Source organism: Drosophila eugracilis, unplaced genomic scaffold (assembly GCF_018153835.1).
Source record: "Drosophila eugracilis isolate 14026-0451.02 unplaced genomic scaffold, ASM1815383v1 contig_518, whole genome shotgun sequence".
NCBI lineage: Eukaryota > Metazoa > Arthropoda > Insecta > Diptera > Drosophilidae > Drosophila > Drosophila eugracilis.
This window is the reverse complement of record NW_024573392.1, coordinates 29,750-51,897: the sequence shown is the minus strand read 5'-3', so window position 1 is coordinate 51,897 and position 22,148 is coordinate 29,750. Positions and strand designations below refer to the sequence as shown.

General features: G+C 38.7%; 1 protein-coding gene across 2 annotated transcripts in view; it reads right to left on the bottom strand.

The window, feature by feature from the left end:
• Positions 1–5,772: 5,772 nt before the first annotated feature.
• LOC108118422 (POU domain, class 4, transcription factor 2) overlaps positions 5,773–22,148 on the bottom strand; it is a 33,072-nt gene continuing 16,696 nt past the window's right edge. For both annotated transcript variants that reach the window (XM_041819290.1, XM_041819289.1), the window contains 2 exons: positions 17,684–18,636; positions 5,773–5,861 (listed from right to left, as the gene is read on the bottom strand). In XM_041819290.1, coding sequence (XP_041675224.1) covers positions 5,797–5,861; positions 17,684–18,110 — 492 coding nt within the window. In that variant the 5' untranslated portion in view covers positions 18,111–18,636 and the 3' untranslated portion in view covers positions 5,773–5,796. The remainder of the gene's footprint in view (positions 5,862–17,683; positions 18,637–22,148) is intronic.

Below are 22,148 nucleotides of genomic sequence, written 5' to 3'. Positions count from 1 at the left end.
TCCTCTCTGCAGTTTTCCCACGAACATATTACCATCTGAATTTCAGACCATAAAGTCCCACACACGATGTTATTTTTTCTGGGGGCCATAAAAAGCGTTCAAAGATTTGGCCATATTAAACTCTTGTTGATGAATATTTTCGCAATTGACCTTGGAGGCTTGGTTTAAGTGGTTTTTGTTTGGGGGCTTTGGCTCGTGGATTTGCAAACTACGGATACAAAGATACTATAAATCTGTCTCAATGAGCACTCAGTTAATGGTTTCACTTGGGAATATGATGCTTGTTTATATCGTGCGAAAATAAAATATCCAATCGTTGGGAAGAATTTTAAAACATAATTTTAAAATTTCAAGGCAGTTTTAAAGGTTTTCCTTTACTTAAAATACTTCAAATCTTGCTTAATTTAAATGTTAAAATAACTGTGTGTCCCTTAAGACAATAAATAACAATAACAATTTTGGTTTTCCAAATTCAGCCCAGCACTTTCTAACAAAGGAATTCCTTTTATCTGCTCAACTTTTCCTCACTAAAACTCACTGGCTGATCTCATTTCAAAATCTTCATTTCCCCACCTCCCAAGGGCCTAACCTATTCAACTATCATAGTACGTAGTTTTACAGTTTTTAGCAAGTATTCTACGCTTTTTTTCCTATTTTCCTGAGCAAAATGTGGGCAGAGTACATTACTCAGTCGGTCTTTTGTTTTGCATTTAGTCGACTGGCTGATGTGTGGGCGTAATCTCGAGGGCATTGTCCCTCAATGCCTCACTTAACATTGCAACATGACAGCCAAATGCTCACAAAACACGAAACATAACGAAAATTTGAACTGCATCCGTGAGATACGCGCTCGACAAAGACACACAGATATACATATATGATATAGGTACATATGTACAGACACTCGCAGATGCACAGCTCGCGAGTGGCTGCCGAATCAATTATAACATTTGTGACAGTTGAAACTTTCAAATTAACCCACACACACGACGAATACGCGAGTTTGCTTATCGCACAGCCCGCAACATGCAACAAATTTTGGATACGTTCACCCAAAAAAATACTTCGACTTTTATTTGCTATAGCCAATATGTGTTTTAGGTAATAAGCAGTTAAACAATTTCAGATACCTAAATAAATATTGGTAAAAGCTAAATTTATTTTATGTTTTCCTTAAAAAGTTTCATTTTGAATTCCTTTTAAACTATTTTTTATTATATTATTTTCAAAGTAAATTGCATATTTCATTTAAGCCCAGAATAAAAGTTCTCTTTTGCATAGCAATCTCTTCTGCAACAACTATCCAATTCAGAAAAGTACTTTAATCATCTAACTTTAACGGACTGGGCTAAAACGAAATAATACCCTGACCAAAAAGCGTAACAAACTGAATGCGAAATACTGTCCTCTCTTTGCATCAGCCAAAAAGTACTGGAAACTAGAAAAAAAGTGGCCAAGATGAAGTTGAAAAACCCGCCATGGCCATTGGAGGAGGCATTAGACGACTTCGAGTGGCAGCCAAGCGGCAACGAGTGACCCAAATACTTCAGCTTTAGCTTTAGCTTCTACTGGCTTCTACTTCACAGATACAGATGCAGCCAGAGACTTGAGATATAGATATAAAGCACGGCTTGAGATACAGATACAAGTGCAGGTTGTAAATGCAACTGTAGCTAACGGTAAATGGCAAAACTGCGTCGGCTGCCAATGCAGTTAACCGCATTTCGCAGGCGTGTATCTAATAGATACATTTCGCATGCCGTGACTGCCACGCCCCCGTAACCGACCGCCTCCCCACTTAACTTTCGCATGCAGGCAAACACTGACATTCTTTTCGCTTCGACTACGAAATTTCGCAAAATTTCAGATCTGCAAACCGTTTTTTCTTCTTTTTGATTTTTTTAAGCAATGTTTTTCTCTGTGTTTTTTACACCAACTGCAGTTGACACTTTTATGGTTTTTGTTTTTTGGTCTTTTTAACCGCCTGCCAGCGGCAGTAAAACTATTTTTTTAATTATTTCATTAGCAGGGCGAGGTAAACCAAGCCAAAACCAAAAAATGAAAACACAACGAAAAAAAGAAAGGGGGAAAAGGAAAAGTCTGCCTCAGACATGTTGACATGAATATATGGCAGCAAACTTTAGCAGGTCTTTGAACTTGAATTTAATTATGAAACTTAAGTTGGTCAACAAAATATAAACTCAGTCAAAAGTAAAAGTTGGTCCAGCCAGGTGAGTCACTAACCGAAAGATAAAGATGAGTCGTCCATACAATAAAAGATTTTTTGAATAGGTGAGAGATACGAGGGATTATATTATGTTAGTAAATAATTGATGAAATAAAAATTGTATTGTAGAGGTCGTCTATAAGAGCAGTTTGTTTGTAAGTTTTATTCTTTCTTGGATTCTTCTTAATATTCTACAAGATTTAAAATAGTCAACAACCTTTTAAACGTCTTAAAAGAAAGCCAAAATTAATTTAGCCATATTAGTTAAGCTTATAAAGTGGACTTATCATGCTGAATTAAAAGTTTACTTCCATATAATAAAGTCATTTATAACGAATTTCGCCCCGGTTTGCCAAACATTTCTTTTTATTTAAATTTATATATGACTCATGGAATGGAATGTTTTCTTCTTGGAATATATGCCGTTGTCTTTTCGCTTAGAAGACTTCTTTCAAATAAATTCGGGGAACCAGTTCAAAATTGATTAGCCCCAAAACCGGACATACTAAGTTGGGATTTGCCTTAGAAATCAAAAGCTCCGATTGGATGAATCATCGAGTTTGATTTATGATATGACTGTTCTTAACAATTCCACAGAGGCTTCTTTTCAGAACAGTTTTCATGGTAAGTTTTATGCATTGTATTCATATATTTGGAGATAAGATAGACCCAGTTTCCCCTCGCGGATTCACCTATATGTGAATGAAGAAGGGGCAATATCAGAGTGAGTAGGAAAAAACAAACGAAAGCAGAGTAAACATTGAAACGAACGTAAATTGAGGATGTGAGTCACTCGCCGAGGGGCAGAACAGCATTTAAGTGAATTATATTTGGCGCATCTGCCGCTCTGCTTTTAATTTGCATCTTGAAGATACGGCACTTGTCTGCAGATGCCGCTAAATATACAAAAACGCAGCCACAAGCAAACTGGGAGGCAAACAAACAATACAGTGTCGACGTGGCATTTTCTCTGCAATTTCAATTTATTGATACGAAATTAGGTGGACAAACAGAAAGCCACGGGGGAAAACTTATCAGCTTAAAGTGGCCTTGGGCCATGAATTCCCCAAGGAAATTCGATTCGATAAATTTACATATATCATAGTTAAGCTGGGAGGCTCATTTAATATGCAAAGCTATTAGCATGGTGTTTGGCTAAGTAACTATTCACCTGAAGCTGCTCAAAGGGCTATGAAGTGCATTTAATTAAGCTGGAAAATGTAATTGGCAAATCCATTGAATATTTCATAAGAAGCAACCAAAAGTAATTAAAGCAAAGCTTATTGAATGTTTAGAAAGGGTTTAAAGCATTTATTGGATTAATACCTTTAACTAACTTTTAACATACAGATTAAAATATCAAAAGTCTAAGTCTCAATAGATGTATGTTTAGCAAATATAATGTAGTTTTCTCAAAGGCTTGCACCTTTTCACCTTTTGTTTGTTTCGACTACAATTGAAAGTCAACTTAAAAATAAAAATTCATAATTAGCGTTAATTGATGCTTAGTTGAGCAAATAGAACACAAGCCGAAAGAGAAAGTGGGCGCGAAAGGCGCGGGTGAATACAGAAATGTGAAGGGAATTTTCCCCTCTTTTTTGCACGCTTATGCAGCGGCATTTTGGGACTCATCAAAGGCAAATCGCAAGAGAGTGCTAGACAAAAAAAGAGCAGGAGAAAAGTGAACAAGCCATGGAGGAGTAGGGAAAACCTCAAGTGACCGCCATTCCAGTATCTCGCTTTTCCACGTTTTTCCCACCACTGCTCCACTGGGGGGCAAAAACTTGAAGTTAATGTGGAAAAGTGAATGGCAACCTGGCTCGACCATTGGATAATTTGTGGCAAGTGCTGCGCTCCACCACTCCTACTCTTACGCCCCAAATAAGCGAGTCAAACACACACACACACCCAATAAAAATGCCAAAGAGTTCGGCGGCCTACCGCCCCCCAACAATGCGAAAAGCAGCAAATAACAGAAATCAGACCAAACAGAAAAAAATAATAACAAATATCAATTGAAATTTACTCGGAAAAAAATGAAAACTAAAAAAAATCCGAAGGGGAGAAACACAACATGAAAAAGATATCGCATAACGATTCGCTGAATTTCAGTTGGGTTTTAATCAGATTTTCAGGGTTCGCTGACACGAATCAGCGGTGCAGGAAAATATAGATTGCCATCGAAATTTTTAGCCCTTACAAATGATGCAGAATGTAGCAATTGCAATTTGTATCAATAATTTATAAGCAGTTAAGTTTACTTCATAAATAAATAAATTTTTGGACTCTTTTAAATGCACTTTAAAGTAGTCGAAGAAAATCTATTACGAGCACTTTTTCTAAAAAAATTTCTTGCCGAATGACAACTCTGCCAATCATATTGATGTTTTTTCAGTTTTTCCATTTAAGTTTTCGTAGAGCATTCAAGTTGTCACTTTATTTAACATCCTAACTAATCGAAATGTCTACCCTCTGGGTTTTTTGCTTGCTGGCTCGCTTTTGGGTGCGGCGTGTGCCGGCTTTTAATTGAATTGAATTGAGCGTGGCCAGAAGACATGTGAGTCTTGAAGTCTTGGATTCCGCTCCAACTGAGCACTCCAGATATAGCTCCATTTGGATGGAGACAGCCTGAACCTCCGACAGACCCGACAATCCCCGAGGTCTGCACTTTGCATGCGACTTGAGGCGTTTGTGCAAATGGTTAGGGCGTGGACCTGCCAAAGTTGTTGACGTCGTCTGGGATCTTGGCCTTTTTTTTGGTTTGCGATTTGAAGAGAAATTTTCTTTCAAGGCGGCAACAAGTGCCAACTACTCGAATGACGTTTGTCAGTTCGCAGTTTGCTGAATTAAATTAAATGAAAAAGTAAGAAGTTACAGTTTCGAGAAAAGTTTGGCTATTACTGTAAGAAATTACTAAGTTTGCATTTCAGATAAATTATTCCTAGGTAAAACGACAAACTAAGATTTTTAAAAACCTGCTTCAGTAAATTCAAAAACTGAAATTAATCCCAATCAAACATTTTAGAAAATTTGTTCACTGGAAAAAGGCACCTTAGAAATATTTAGACATAAATTCTAAAATTTCTTAGTGCCATTTTCCCACAGTGCATGCAAATTTCTTTGCCATATTCCTTTGCACTCATTCCACTCAATTTTATTGTATCAAATTATTTTACTGAAGTGACATCATCATCGGCAGTATCTTCAACTTGGAGGAGCAAGCATCTTCACCCTGACCTCGTAAAACTTTTGCCGCATTTTCGCACGTGGCCATAAAAAGGCAAAAAAAAGGGGAAGCGTGGGGTGGGGGCATATGGGGGCGGAAAGTGTGGTGTGGGCGTGGCCAATGCAGGACATGGGAATGCTTGCCAAGACCCCAAAGAGATGGACTTCCTGCCGGGCGTGAGGGAGAAATCCTCTCAAGGATTGCATAACTGGCAAAGGCGAAAAAACGAAGAAGCTGGAGACGAGGAAATAAAACTGAAACTTTTACGTCTGACCTTGTTGCACGGTCAGTTGCACACAAACAAACTCCTCTTGGTATTTAATTGAATTTGAAATGGAATTTGTCACTTGCACTTACACTTCAAGTTGAAACAATGCGTGTACGTTATCATCTTTGATTGTTGCTTACCTGGAATGAAAATAAGAGAAAAGAAAAGGTTAGTTTATTTTATAAAAATATTCAATCAAATCATGTAGATGAAAAAATGGTAATGTTGTAAAAATGTTTACATGATTTAAAGGGTTTAAAGTGAGAAAGAAACACTATTAATAATTCATAGACATCGCTGGGTAATGTATGCATATTGTTTCCATATTTATAATTGTACCATTTATATTATTGCTCATTTTGGCATCACGTTCATATGACGCTTGCTTTACATAAAATGCAAACAGAGACGGAAAACCGCAAATATAATTGTATACAAAGGGAGATGGCCCACGATGGATTGGAGAATACTCTTCAAACGATATCTATTAAAAATATTTTTTCCTAAAGTAGTTTATGAAAAAGGTTTTCTTTTTGAAAAAATACTCTATGAAGAAATACCACAAGCCTTTAATTATTTAGTGATTTGTTTTTTGCTTAAAACTTCGCATAGCATTTTATTTAAAAGCATTTGGTTTAACAAATAATTATTTCTGTGAACTGCAAAGCCAAAATCGTAAATAACCAAAACAAAAACATTTTAAGTGGCAAATTTAAAATGCATTTCAACGGGCAAAATAAATAGCAGTCTGTGAAAAAGGGGGTGTTAACCATCCCATATGTTGATATTTAATTTGTATATTTGTTCCTTTTTAAACAATTAATGACTAAGAGCAAAATATCTATATTCAATAATTTAATGATTTTTCAATGATTTGGAGTTAAGTATATATATTAAAAATGTTCAGATTGGATCACAAAATATTTTCCTGCCTTTTGAAATTACATTTTCACACGACTACGCCTCTGACAAATTAAATAATATAAACAATATTTTTGGAAATTGGTCTGGCCATTTCGTTTTTCGGCTAATGAGTCTGGGGATGGGCTGGCAAATTAATTGCATAATTTATTTTTCCAGCGTTTGTGCTGCATGTTCCGCATGTGCGGCAGAAAATTTTCCAAATTTCATGGGAAACACTGTGAGAAATTCAAAATTTTCGTTGCGGCCTAGAAGCATGAACATTTCGAGAAACAGCCAAACAGTTTTGTTTTTAGCCTTCCAAGCGACACAATTTAATATGAAAACAAATTTGATTTTATTTTTTGGGAACCATCCAGACAACATGTGGACTTAATGCCATGTCGTTGGCTGTACATATATCAATGTGTGTGTGTACATTATTGTGACGAGCCTCGACACATTTTGCGGTTTATGAGGCAACTGGGCGTGGTGGAGTTTTTGTGTCTTCATTTGTTTGATTTTTTCATGTTTTTCGGTAAGTGGCAGAGACATTGTTTTCTCCTTTTTTATGACAACACACATCAGCATATAAGCCATAAATATTACAGTATTTCCCCAATAAATCCTTTGCCATGAAATTCTGGTTTATCTGGTTCTTTATTAATTTAGTTTTTTTATGGAAGCCAGCACTTAGTCGAACTACAAAAAAGGAATGATACCAAATTAATGTAATGACTGGCTCGTGGGGGGTGATAGGAATGTTTTATGTATAAAAGCGGATTTAAGTCAGCTGTGTAATTACAATTATATATTATGGAAGAATACCATAAATAAGCTTTAAATATTTGCTTTAAATACATTAAAGCCTTTAAGCCAAGTTAAATTCTCTATAGTAAGCGAGAAACTTCTTTAAAAGAACCAAAAAATAAAGAAAATTTCATATAAAGAATTTTTTAAGGCCAATTACGAGCACAACAAAGGTGCCATGAAAATGTTATCATTTGTGAAAACCTTTTTCATTCAGCAGCAGTCCATAATAAAAGAATACTTGGATATTTATCTGGAAACAAATTGGTTCACTTAACAAGCACAGCCAGTTGACCTTTTAACCCTTTCCCCCAACACCACAATTGACCTCCAGCAGAGAGCATTAACCACTAAAATCCCCTTTCGACCACAAAAGTCACACAAATGACCGACAAACAAAGGAGCGAGAAAAGGCCAGCTGGAGAAAAAATGTAACCGAAACTGTTGGCAATTTATTTGGCCCAGACTCTCGGCCATTCGAATGGCATCCAATCGAACGGAATCGAATGGAATTGAGGCCCATTTTTGGGTGGGGGTGGTGGTAGCAACAGCAATTACAACAATCATAACGTGTCCCAAGCAAACAACAATAAAACGACAACGAAATTTTTATGGCAAATACAACAAACGATATCGAAATCAATATAAATCTGCAGACACAGATACGACACAGTCGGAGATTCAGATACATATAAAATCAGTGGGTCAGCACTTTAAGCCGGTGAAAGGATCAGGTATTGAGGTTTATTATCGGAGTTCTGAAATTGGGTTACCGAATAAATATATTATTAAGATAAATATTTATTTGTTTGTAGTACCAAGTTCTTAACAAATAAAACACAGCAAAATTATCAGGAATATCTGATACTATAAGCATAAGGAATGTAATATCCAAGACCATACTTCTTAAAGCTTTTCTTTAAATATTTCAACCAATGTCAAATGTCACAGTTATGAAACGCAGAGTTCATTTTTTCTGCAAATAAAATATTTTTAATAAATGAAGCGCTCAAAAAAGTACAAAGCGAACATTGGGGAGCAAAAACCATAATAAAACAGTCGAAAAAAAAAGCAAAAGGACCAAAATCAGGAGTAACAAAAAGTTTAGGATCAGAAGGCAGGGCAGATAAAAGGGGAGGAGCAGATAGAGGAGGGAGTCACATGAATGGCACTTAACTTGGCGAGAGATGAAAACGGCATAAGAATGGAAAACGGGTGAGGAAAATGGTGGAAAATGTGGGGGGGAAACAGTTTGGGGAATGGGATGTAGTGGGCCTTGAGGCCAGAGCACCAGACTGAGATAGATAGAGATGGAAACGTTACAGTTACAATTTTAATGCGCATTGCATGTGTGTCCCCTGCCCCGTCCCTCCATTTTCAACCCATTTCTCCCGCCCCGCCCCGCCTTTCCCTCCGCCAATTGTAAGTTTCTGTTGTTTGATGCCAATTTTTTGCATTTGCTTCTTTGCCCTATCTCCATTTAGTTGGCTTTTTTTTCGGGTGCTGTCCCAGGCGGTGACGTCCCTTGCACCTCCCCGATTTTTACCCACTTTCCACCCAGCTTTCCTTTTAGCTGCATTTGTCGGTTGTTGAACCCAGTTTCTAGAAGCTTTTGCCGTCCATAAGTGGCCCTGGCCAACAGCAACAACTACCAGCCGCTGAACTGCAACAAAAGCAATACAAATCAAATGAAAGCTGCGCTGCTGCATCTGCCTCTGCAATTTTTTTCATTAGGGCAAAAGAAAAATGCGGCGATATAAATAAAAATGTATACAAAAGATACAGAACAGAACTGAAAAAATTTGGTAATATAATAAATTCCAATTAAATACGTCGCTGGTTTTGAATAGAATACAAATAAATACAACAAATTTATTTTTAAAGCACCAAATTTTAAATTTATGAGTAAATCTGTTTTACAAAAATATAACTTTAGGCATTCACCACATTTCATCCTTCTTTTACTGTAATATAACCCTATGTTATCTTTAGTATGAATTTCCTTAATAACTAAGGCCTTTCCCAGTTTAAACGGACTCGTTCGATATTTGTTCGATGCACATATTTTATAATTTAAATGTCCGATGTCGGGCGAATGACATTAGGCCACGCCTCCCTTAAAACTGCTGCTGTAAAATTGAACCGCCCCTGCAACACCCACCGCCTCTGTCCGTGCAAAATGACAGCAGCAACTCATTAAAAAGCAATTAAAAGACTTTTTGTTATGCGGGACACAGGCGTCTGAGAAGACACTCAATAGCCGCTGGCCATTCGCAAGGTCAACACGCACATAGTACGTATAAAAAATATATGCAAATATGTATATACGAATATATATATATATATATAAGAATCTGTGTATATAGCCGATGTATTGTCTGGCGTGTGTCTGGAGCGGCAACGTCGAGGCCTGTGGCAAACAAAAACATATTACGCATACGCCACCGAAGGACACGCAAGACAAACAAACAAGAAGAAGGCGGCCGCAAAACAAGGACAGGGTGGATGGGAAGGCAGGAGTTGGGGACCAGATTCTCCCTTCGATAAAAAAGATATATAGAAGGGAAAAAATATACAGCAGGAGATATCAAATGAGTTACACGAGAAAAGTTTCTAAGAAGAATATCAGTAGGAGAGGGAAGCCACAAAAAACAAAACAAATTTAACATGAATACTTTAAGTTTTCTACAATCAAGAATTTATAAAAGATTTATACAATAAATAAAAAATGTAGTTTAATTAATTAAATTAAAAATAGCTTTAAACGAGGCTAAGCTACCTAATGAGAAAGCAAAGAGTTAGCTGTTTTAAACCTTGGTAACTTATACCTCCATAAATCTGTGCCGGTTTTGGAATTCTACCAACTTAAAAATTACAGCCATCCACCACAACTAAGCACATAAATAAAGATTCCACCCCTTTTCCTTAAGAAAGCCCCGACTTACACACCAACAAAAAATGGCTTATTTTTTTAACAAAAAAATTCCACATTTAAATTTGCCGTTTGTTTGTTTTTTGTTTGAGTCTAACGAAACGTAGATAGAAATGGCCAAAACGTGTTGACAGTTTTCCTTGCTGATGCTCCAGCTTCATCTACATTTTCTCCGAATTTTTTGTCTTAAGCATGTCCTTGAGCTAGAAAATTTATGGCCGCTTTAAGTTAGTTTGTCATCCTGCATTATTTCGTTTAGTTTTCCTTGCTTTTTTTCAGCGTTGATTTTCCCACCAGTCTACGCATTTCGTTCTCCTTATTTGGTGGGTGCTCCTGCCACGCCCTGATTTCAATACGAAATTGCGCAATGTATTAAGAAAACATTTTCAAGCAATTTAAAGGCAATTTTCCCACTCTCTCTCTCTCTGACAGAGGAGAAAATTTATGCGAAATTGTTTTTTCTCTTTTATTTTGATTTCGATTTCGGAGGGGAACTGAGTTGAAGTTGGAGTGGAATTTATCTGGTACCAGGCAGTGATTATTTGGCCAATATTGCGGCTTACTGCGGCTTACAGGGGCTTGAAAAATGCGAGGGCCAAAAGGTATATTAAAAGATATATCTCGGAAAGGGATTTTTTCTTGGCTAGCCTATAAATTACGCGTTAATAGACCTAGCTTTATTGGTCATGCAAATGTCAAATGGCCGGAATGGCAATGCCTTGACTTAAATGCTAAAATTTAATTGGCTTGGCCAAATATAACTGAATTTAAGCCCAGCTTTATTAAATCACAATTGGAATTGTGTGCAATTTATTGTTAGAGATTTGTTCATTGTTTGTTATACATTTGTTCGTCGATGCATGTGGCACTCAAAGTTCAGGGTCATATTTACCGTTGGATTTGCCAAAAAAAAATAACAACCGTAGTTGTACACAAGTACACAGAGAAAAATAAGTCGAATACTTTAAGAGCTCTTAAGAAATATAAGATTTTTATCGTTATCGTAGCTATCGTTATATAATATTTACGAAAAAATATCTGTGGAAGTAAATAAGTAAGCTTATAAACTTTTTTAAGAAGAACTTCTTCTGATAACGAGAAAGAAATTCAATTGTTACAAAATTATGTAACTTTGATTAGTTTTCTGTGTACGTACTCCCCACGAACCAAATCAAAACGAGTGAAATTCTCATTTGACACGCAAAAAAAACTTTGTTGTTGCTCCAGATTTTTGTATTTTTTTTTTCTGTTTGTTTTTTGTTTGTTTCTTTTGTTTGTGTTTGGCTTGTGGGGCGCAGAGATTTTGCGCTTGAATATCAAACGCAGCAAAAGGGGGCTGGTCGGGAAAATCAATTACGTGTACGCGTCGCAAACGGAAGTGGCAGACTACAACAGCAACACTAGCAACATCAACAACATTGCCACTTTAAGCCGGAAATGTGCGACAACCGCAAGAGCTGGACGGGATTAGGCAGCGGACCAACTCGAGGGTCAAGCCCAACTTCACTCCTCAGATCTCTGCGAACCACCACGTGCCTGACATTTCAATTAAATGGCCAAAAAATATCTATACGCTGGCAGATTTATACCCCGCAAACACGCATCGAAACTTTAAGCCCGAAAAATGCAAACGAATAAATTGCGTTTCTTTGGCAAATCCCGTATAGTGAATGACAAAAAATATATGTATATTGCACAAATATATATATACGTATGCAAGAAAATCGGGAAACAACTTCCGTTTGATGAGAGCTGCATAAAAATGCGGATCAAAATGGAAAATACTTTTTTGCCACTGCCAAAAAGGAAAAAGTATTTTCCGCTTTTCAACAATTGCAATTGGGGAGAAACAGCTATAAAATTCAGTGTTTTATTCCCCAAATTGGAATTTTTATTACATTATATATTATATATTTTTATAAAAAATATACATTCTCAATATATATAATACATAACAATTCCTAGGACTGTTACATTTGATTCTTGCTAGGTTATATAACACATTTAAATGCTAAGCCACTAAATAATTATACTCCCAACTGAAACTAATGATTCGCCCAAAAGTATATAACTGACTGATAAGCTCCAGAGTCATCTTGTATAACAAATTGCATATCAAACAGAGGCACACTTGTGATATAACTTTTAAGCCACACACGTATACTCAGCGCAGCTCAAACTGTGCAAATTGCAATTAGTGCCTCGTTGGGAGTGTGAGACACTGACTAAATGAGTGATTGAGGAACTGGCAGACTGATGCACCGAGCAACCCGTGCCCGAACGATATAATTACGTTTCAATTAGTGCAGCAGTCTGGTGCCACATGCCGCAAAACTTGCAACAAATTATATTAAATGAGGAAACCAGATGCAGGCAGGCGGAAATTCCATAGGGGGATTTGGGGAAAAGCCCATTAAGGCGGTGATAAACTGACATTGATAGTGGAGTAAGTTTTAGCTCAGATCGTCTGCTGTGCAAATACCGATGCCATCTTCGCTCTGTATACAAACAAATGTTTCTCCAGATACGAAAATTAATTAAACCCCCAAGAATGGGGGAAGAGAAAATAAATAGAGCTGCTGGCAAAAATATGGGTCAGAACGCTAATTTAACTGTTGACGGAGGCGTTGACAGACTGAGTTCATCACCAAAAACTTAAAATATGAATACTTTTCAAAAGAGATTGGGGGATGCCACCAAAAATTTATGCAACCTCATGTCGCCTTTCATCCTATCCAACTTTTCAAAACCGAAAGCAATTTGTCATTGCGACTTTTGACAGCATCGTCGTCGATGTCATTAAGCCCACAGAGGAAACCTCCGAAAATAAATCCTCAAACAGAAAAGCAGGAAACTGGCATTCGTGGGATATAATGCTCCACTTCAAAGTGAGGCATAAAACTCCGCCGCTAGATGGGCAAACTATTGGGGGAATTTCGAGTTTTGGCTAACCTTCGAATTTGGCATAAAATCCAACGAGCCAAAGACGGTGGGTATATATGCAAATGCAATGGGTTATATTCCGTGGGCCAACAATAAAATCGAGCAAAATCGAGGAAGCCAATAAATCTGTGCCGCCAAAGCGGCTCGTAAAAATGGACAAGTTTATGTGTATGGTGGGTTAAGGGGGTGGAGGTGCCGAAAGGGGTTAGGGTTAAGAGCAGCTGCCATTTATTTCGCATACCGAAAAGCTTCTCTATCTCTCTCTTTTAGCCTTTTCTACCTGTCGCCTGGCTGGCTGACTGCCTACAGTTTGACAGCCACTGACAAGACATTTTATGCACTTTTCTTTTTACGACCCACAGGAATTTTCAGAGCGCTAAGAGCATGTAATATGACATCACAAAACGGGACACAGGTCCTTCGACAATGTCCTCACTTGCAGAATGAAAATGTTTGCTTATGCCTCACTGAACAATTGTTCGGGGGATAAGGGACAGGGGAAATGGCCATTGGAAAAACCCTGAGAAAAACGTTTTATGTGCGAATAATAAGTAACAATCATTTGTGGATTCTATCAGCAGTGTTTGCACAAGTCCCTTTGTCCTTTTCCCGTTTTTTTCGTCTTGATTTGTGTTACTTTGTGACACAGTTTTCTTGGCTTTTACAAGCAGGTGCCTTCTCTACTCGAATTACTTTATTTCCCTCTATATAATATATATATATTACTTTCAGTGTAAAAAACTTTTGATCCATTTAATAAAAAAAGAAGAGGGAGAGACGTATTTTTATTTGACAGCTCGTTTAGTTCCCCGGTCTGGCATCTGTTAAACATTAAACGTCGGAAGACAAGCCAAAAGTTCAAAAGTGCAAAGTTCACAGCCTGGTTTCACCCCCTCCTCGTCCGTCGTAATATAATAAGTCTTAATAAGCCGAGGGCGTTCGATGTGCGGGTTAATTAAAAATTATTACCAAAGAGATTAACCGAAAAATGGATGCCGGCGGGATGTATGGCTAGATATCGGCTTTCCGCTCCCTCATGGCTTTTCCTCCCTGATTTTCCTGTTTATTCTCATCGATTCCGATCTGTGGACAAGTGTTAATGTAAGACTTAGATTTCCCATTCTCGCCCTCTTCTATTTGCTCTCCAGTTTCACTTCTTTCTCGTAAGTTCATTGACTGTTTGTTCTTAATACCCAAGATGTTTGACTTTCTGGTATTTATGGGATCATTATTTGTTAATAACTTCAAACATATTCTCCATTATTAAAAAAAAAATAGGTTAAGAAAGGGCAAAGAAAAAGAGAAAACTCAACCAAAAACAAATCAAACAAAGAATACATGATACTGCAAGGTTTTTATAAAATTATAAAATCTCATATCATATAAGAGATTACCCTTAATAGTGTATAAATTTTATTATTAAATTAAAATACCAAAACAAAGACTTAAAATAACATAATAGTAATCAAAATTTGAAGACTTTGTTTACTCTTCCATAGTACAAACTTAGCACGAGCTTTGATTTCCTTTAAACGACGGCCTTCAGCCACGTGCCTGTTATCAGCCTTCAATTCCAATTCATATATGAATATATATATATTTTTTTTCCTTTCGTTTTCTTTTTGCTCTGTGCTCATTTGGGCTGACCGCATAAGAATCTGGGGTGTGGGCATATAAAATAATAGAAATTATGTTGATTAGAGAGTTGGGCTCGGCAATCAACACTATGAGGGGTGACCGTTGCCCACCCGCTTTCTTTGTATTCCTTTCAGCATCTACTCGAGAAATACTTCCATATCTACTCTATTCAGCTAAATATTTTTTGCACAACCAGAAAAAAAGGGAAAAAAGGGAGGCAAACCAAGAGCATGCTCAGCATTCTTATAATTATAACATGCTCAGCATCCATATCAATACAGTAAAGTTGATGTCGACCCGGGCGCAAATTCCATTAGAGCACACAGGGCGAAGTGGGTTGGGGGGTTCTTCAGGGGACATGGGGAGTCTGCCTAAGTCTAAGGCCCAGCACGCACTCAGAGCCCATTTCCTCTGCAAGTTTATTCGATTAACAACAATCAGGCCAGGCCAAGCCACACCAGAGCAGGGAGCAAAGTCGATTGGAGTTGAGGGAAAAGGCAATACTGTCAAAGAAATCACTGCACAAAAATGATATCTAATGAGTGCCCATTTCCAAATCAGAACTCTTTAATATATATAGAGCTTGTTGAAAATGAGAACAATGATGTTCTAAAGAGCAAAGCAAGTCAGAGCTCGTAGAGTTCTACCTTTCCTAAATAAATTTATCTTCATCAGTAAAAACAGATTCTTGCAGTGTACGGTAAACGTCTTAAATTATGATTTTCTATTTTCATTATAGGTAGCAATTATTTTTCCACAGTGCAGACATTTGCCAAATGAGCAAAGGAAGCTGGCAAAAGCGGAACAGAGGCGTAGATAAGGGACGAAAAAGGGGGCTTTGGTGGTCTAAGGGGGGAGGAGGGTCGGTTATTGAAGTGGAGGTAGGAAAGCCATTTACACTTCCCTGTAATTGTAAATTATGTGCAACTTAGTGGAGAGAATACTCCCAGTTCGCTGGCATTTTGTGCTGGGTCCTCGATGTTGACATCAAGCTAAGTGACAGCATTCCATGGGTGGGCTTTAGTGGGTTAAGAGGTGGTGGGTGCATGTGTGTGTGGATAACTGCCACCCTCACATGCAAATTCAATTAGCAAGCGCTGTACACGAACACACAACTTGCAGTCTAGTGTAAGTCGGAGTATTGAATTAGAAATTGCGCCAAAAAACAATCAAAAAGAAACCAAAATTGAAGTCTTGTCTCAAGTTGCATAGTCGATCAATGGAGGGTCTTTGTTTTAGCCCCAACCCGGTTACCACAATTAAGGTTAATGACATTGATAAATTGAAAATGTTGGTTATCGAGGTTTCTGGGTTGCGCACAAACCTGATCAAATTCAATTATATATTTTGCCAACACACTCAGTCGACTGTCTTCATCTGGTTCCTTCTCGAATGACACATTTCTGTCGTATTTTCAGTGTGTATTTCTACAGATTGGCATTGTCAGTCTTTTGGGCTTGGTCTGAATCGCATAGCCAAGTTCCAGTCAGACTGGCTTTTATTCTATGGTCAATTTTAGTTTGTGTGGGTGTTTGGAAAGTATCATGCTAATGCCAAAACACAAATGTGTATTGCTTGTTATTTAGATAAGCTGCTCATATAGGGTGTTTATTATTTTAATTCACAGAAAATCATCTTCTAAATCAAATATTAAAAAAAGGGCTCATAATGGAAGTTTTTTGTTGTTCCTCCAAAAGCATTTTTCAATTTGAATAATTTCTAAAAACTATCAAAAAAGAAGAAAACCAGCACCCTGTATAAGCAAATCACGAGATGGGCGTACAGTGGCCACTTTATATGTACTAAGTATAAAGTCAACGGGAACTGGAACTTAAGCCGATGTCGAATCTAAAAACTGGCTGCCATATCTATTAATATATACTCTACTCCGTTTATTTTTACTGCTGTTGTTATGGAAATTCAAATAATTCCGAGTGCATTCAATGTGCCAGAGCTAATTTGTTGCTTGATGATATTAAATGAGTGGCGTAGTCAGAGAGAAAGGGGTTATAAAGGGGGGTTTTTCGGGTGGGCCAAGAGGGTGGCGGATTCCATGCCGAAGAGATAAATCAAATGCAAAGTTTACTTGTTGACTTTGCGGACGGCGGGGGCGGTGGTTTGAGGTTGAGGTTTGCTTCTCAACAGATTTAAATGCCAAATGTATACAACTTACTGCAAGCGACGGCAGCAGAAAAAGGGGCTGAAAGAGGGCGGCGGGCGGCTAAGCTCTGAATGTGGCTTTCATCTATATTTAGCTGAAGAGCTTTCCTCTCCTTTTCGCCCATTTTTGTTTGTTTGTCGCTTACCAAGTTTTTTGGCAGCTTAAGAGCTCGGCAACTGCATCATCGTGGCGAAGGCTTAGCAAAGTATCTTTTGACGAATTGAGATACTTAGCCAAGGGATTAGTTCAACTGTAATTAGCTACGGCAAGTGAGGCTCAGAGGCTTCACTGTCTTTGGGGATTTTATATATTATTTAAGTTTTTTGAAAAAAGGCTGCGGTGAGATTGTTGGAAAGTAGAAAAAGGAACATCAAGTCAATAGTTACTAATGGCTTAGGACATCAAGGGAAATTAAGTATAAAATAATTTTTTAAAGATATTTTCAAACTATTTTATTAATTATTTATTATTAATTTTAATATTCCAATGGCGAAAAGGAAAAAACAATTTCATTTTTTTTGATAATTTATTGGCCAAAAGTTTAAATTTAAATATGCCAAGCCAGGCACTGGACTCACCGTATTCCGTGGACATGGCGCACATGGGCTGGTGATGGTGCGGGTGCGGATGGTGCGGATGTTGCGGACAGATGCCCTCGTGCGGATGCGGTGCGATGTAGTATTCCGGCGGATAGAATTCGCCCGGATACTGGATATAGAGCTGACCCGGCGGCAATGGAGCAATGCCATTTGTTCCGTTATTCAGACCGTTGCCCTGACCTCCTGAACCGCCGCTGCCGCTGGAAAGGCTGCTCACGCTGCTGGCGGAGGAGCCACCACCTCCTCCACCGTTAGGTGAAATGCCTCCGCCCCCTACAGCTGATGGCCCGCCACCACCATGACCGTTTTCGTGGGGTGGCGGTAGATTCGGGGGCGGTGGCGGCAGTGGGGCATGGTGCAGGGCGTGCGGCGGTGGCAGGTGGTGATGGTGCTGCATGGCCGCCATCAATGCCAGCTGCTGTTGTGGGTGGTGTAGGGCGCAGACGGGCGGTACAATCTGGGCTCCTTGCGGCGGTGTTGCGGTCTGCTGCAGCAAAGGCGGCGATGCTGGGAGCGAGCAATTCGATGAACCTCCGTCTGAAGGGCGAGTGTTGCTGCTGTTGCTGCAGCTGCTGTTGCTGCGACTGCTGCGGCTGTAGCTGCTGCGGCTGATGTTGCTGCACCACCAAGTGTTGCTGCGGTGCCGGCAACATCACCATTGTGCAGGCGGGCGAGGCCGGATTACTATTCAAACTGGTCGTTGAAGAGGTTGTCGACGAGCAACTGCCACCCGCATTATTGTTGCTAATTATTGTTCCGTTGGTGTTGCTTATGCTGCTGTTGCTTATGTTGCCGTTGTTACTGCTGTTGTGTTGCTCTGCAACATTCAGTCGCACCATGGTATTCCGTTTTCAAACTCTTTCAGCCACTTTCTTCTTTTTAGGCCACTTTCAGCATTTTTCAGTTTAATTATTACGCGTTTCTTTGTCTATCTGCAAAAGAACACAGTGTTTACCTTAAATTAATAGTTGCACGATGGCAAAGAGCCTTTCCCTCTTGGTTACCAATCCAAAAACGTTATCATTTCATTGCTGCGATAAGAGCGGAGACAAAACAATCCTCCCACACACTGGCCCTAACCCAAGGTTATCAAAAGAAATTTCTACGAATTTAACGTCTCTGTTTTCGAAGAATTTAAAATGAGGAAAGTTTATAAGAAGAAATTCCCAATAGTCTGTTGAAGATCACACAAAGCGGATAAGCTCATATTATTGGCACTTAAAGATTTTAAAAAAAACACAGATTTATAGTTATTCACAACTTTCTCTTTTGCGTTGATAGATACGGTTTTTCAGAAGCACTAAGAAAGGTGAATTGAGTGTTTAAAAAATAATTGAAGAATATTCACCATTTCGAATTGGCCGATAAACGCACAGAACACACGCAATGTCAACACATGTTTCATGGCTTTAATGGACATCAAATCAAATATTTATAGATCAAAGATTTATGTCGATAGACTTCCGTTCCACATAGTATTTCCAGGAATATCAACGATTATGTGAAAGATGCTAAACAACGTGAACATTTTCAATGAAATCTAGTGCGAAAATAAATCAAATTGAAATTATCTCTCCGAACTGTTGACAGAATCGCAGGCCCACGGCAATTGTTGTTTTTCGTGTTGCCTCTGCCCAGCCAAACAATTGCAAATTGTAAGCAGAATTGCGCATTGTGTCAATTTGACAAATAATTGAAATATTTTCACAAAAGGCACAAACTAAACGACAAAGAGTGTGGGAAACGAGGGAAATGAGGGGGTGGCGGCGCTGGGGAATCACCACCCACATGCATTCATACAAAAAAAAAAAAAAAAAAATAAACAGAGAATAGCGACAGAGATAAGAGTGAAAACTAGCTAATAAGAACAACAACAGGGAACAGTACAGCAGCGGGCACTTAAATGAAACCCCGCAAATAGCAAATAACAAACAAAAAAGTGAGGGCGAAATACGAAACAGAAAGACGAAACTGCAGAACAAAACAACAATGGCAAAATTAAAACGTAAGCGTGTCTTAATCGTTCGATTTGGCATTCCCTCACTCTTTTTCATACACTGAGAAAAAAATCTATGATTGATATATTGATAGTTCTTAAATAGTCCAAAAATCATTAAAAATGATTTGCCAAAGTTCTTTGATAATATAAGGGGGAATTCTATTTTAACATCCATTTAAGCTGGAATTTCGAATAATAGTCAAGTCCACAATATTTGTCTCAGTGCCCACTCTCTCCATCTCATTTTAACTTGTCTGAGGGCTTGTCCCCCCCATTATTTTTCTGTCTGTAAAGAAATTCGATGCCTGCGCTTTGTTGTTGGGTGTTTTCATTTAGCCGTTAATGCAGCTTTACTTTAATGGGTTTCTTTTTTGGCCCTTTCGCTCGTTACGTCTGTCCGCATTTATCGCACCTTCCACCAACAACTGACAACTGGCCGAACACTTTTTTTTTGACAAAGGTGTTGGGTGTTGCATATCGAGGGAGTGAAAAAAAAAATGATGAGGGGGTCAGTGAACCCCATTAGCCGACAAAAATCATTTCCATTTCGGGGAGCATTGACTTTCAGTGAGAATCATCGTCAAAATTCGAGAGGAATGCAAAAAGTGAAAGAAATGCATTCCATAAAAAAATTCCACAATGCAAGAGATTGAAATTGGAAAATGATGTGGAAGACATTGTTTTGGAACAATTGTAGATTTTTATATAAGACCTACATAATTTAAACGCCCAACCATTCTTATTCAATTAATTTAAGATATCGCATGGCACTGATTTATTGTTTTGGTAATTTATAGGAAACCACGGAAAGTTTCTAATTGCCAGTGATTTACACGCTTGCAACTATATGTTTCCCACACAACCACTGCTCTTCCTTACATTTCTTGGTAACTGCTTAAAGATACTTCTGCAGACCACTCCTGCTGAAGATGGCAATCTGAATGGAGTTACCAAGTTTTCAGACCTGAAGACTTCCCCCAACCAACTTGCCAGACATTATCATGAACTAGAAGTAGAACAATCTGTTTGTGCTTAGGAATTTCCATTGCAAATGCCTTGCGTGGGTTGCATTCTAATTGATTTAGTGCGTCTGCAGTGGCATCAGCAGCGGCAGCGGCAGCGGCAGCAATTACCACCAAACAGTTGTTGTTGCATAATGCTGTGGGCCACGGATAAGTGCCAGAAGAAGAACCTGGCCAAGAAGTAGGGGAACTGTGAGATGGGATGGTGTTGAGTAAGCTAGTGGAAGAGGCGCTGCAGTCACAACAACAGAGTGAATGAAGTGCGACTGTTGTCACCTGTCTCAATATGCACTCTCGTACCTGTCTCAAGTACTCCCGGAGACCTCGGTCTTTCCATCTCACTCTCTCTCTTTCTCTCTATCTCTCTCACCGAAGACCCTCACCTGCCCGCAGTTCACACCTTCGCACACAACCACCTACACGGACACAAAGAATGTCAAATGTTAATTCAATCGGTGATGGTTAAATTAACATTTAAAAGAAAATTATTATTCGTAGGCAATAATTTTCAACGCTTCGTTTTCTTACGAGAATATGATTGTCTTAGGAAAGTATATAAAACCTTTTTATTTATGAAATAGTTAATCGTTTTCTCACTATTTTAGCGATCTTAAATCAAAAAGGTATCAATTTTTTTAAAGTAAATGTTCTTCTCGATTTGTTTTTTTTTTTTTTGAGTGTGGCAGACAATGAGACACGCACCTCCAGCGCTGACGTTGACGTCGGATCGGCAGACAGCCGGGAGAGCTCAGGTGAGAGGGCGGGACAGACTGAACTGAGACGGAGGACACCACGCGGAAATCTACGCAGCTTAGCAATCTGCTTCTTTCTGTATTTTGTTTTTGTTTTTCCATGGGTATGTGTTTTTTTTCGCTATATTAAATGGCAGACAGATGAAGAGGAGACATTTGTAGACTTTTTTCTTAACACCCGCCGCATTTGTGTCAAAAGTGTCTAGACCGGCTTCAGGTGGTTACGGGGTGAAAACTTGCCCCCGGGTTTTTTATTTTGTCAGTAGGCGAATGGATGGGCGGGTGGTCGTGTCGAGGCCACTCAACGGCAACGCATTTGCGACACGTTGAGCGTCTTGATGAGGCCATTTGTTTGAGTATCGGAGGTGCTCACCTGTCCCCCCAGGTCCTTACCTCCACACCTCCTGCCACTCCCCGCACAGTCAAGCCGGCGCATCCGAGGTGTCAACGGAATCTGTACGTGTTGTCAGATCCGCCGCTGCGAAGGTGTCAAATGTCTAATGAATTATTGAGCAGCTATCAGAGAAATGTGCTCCGGCCAAACGCCGGAATGTCGTGATGTCAATCAAAAGGATATCTTAATGCCTAACATAGCTTTAGCAAAACTTAAAATATCAATTTGATTGGCATCACTACCTAATACCTATCTAAAGACTGTTCTTGTTAGGGAA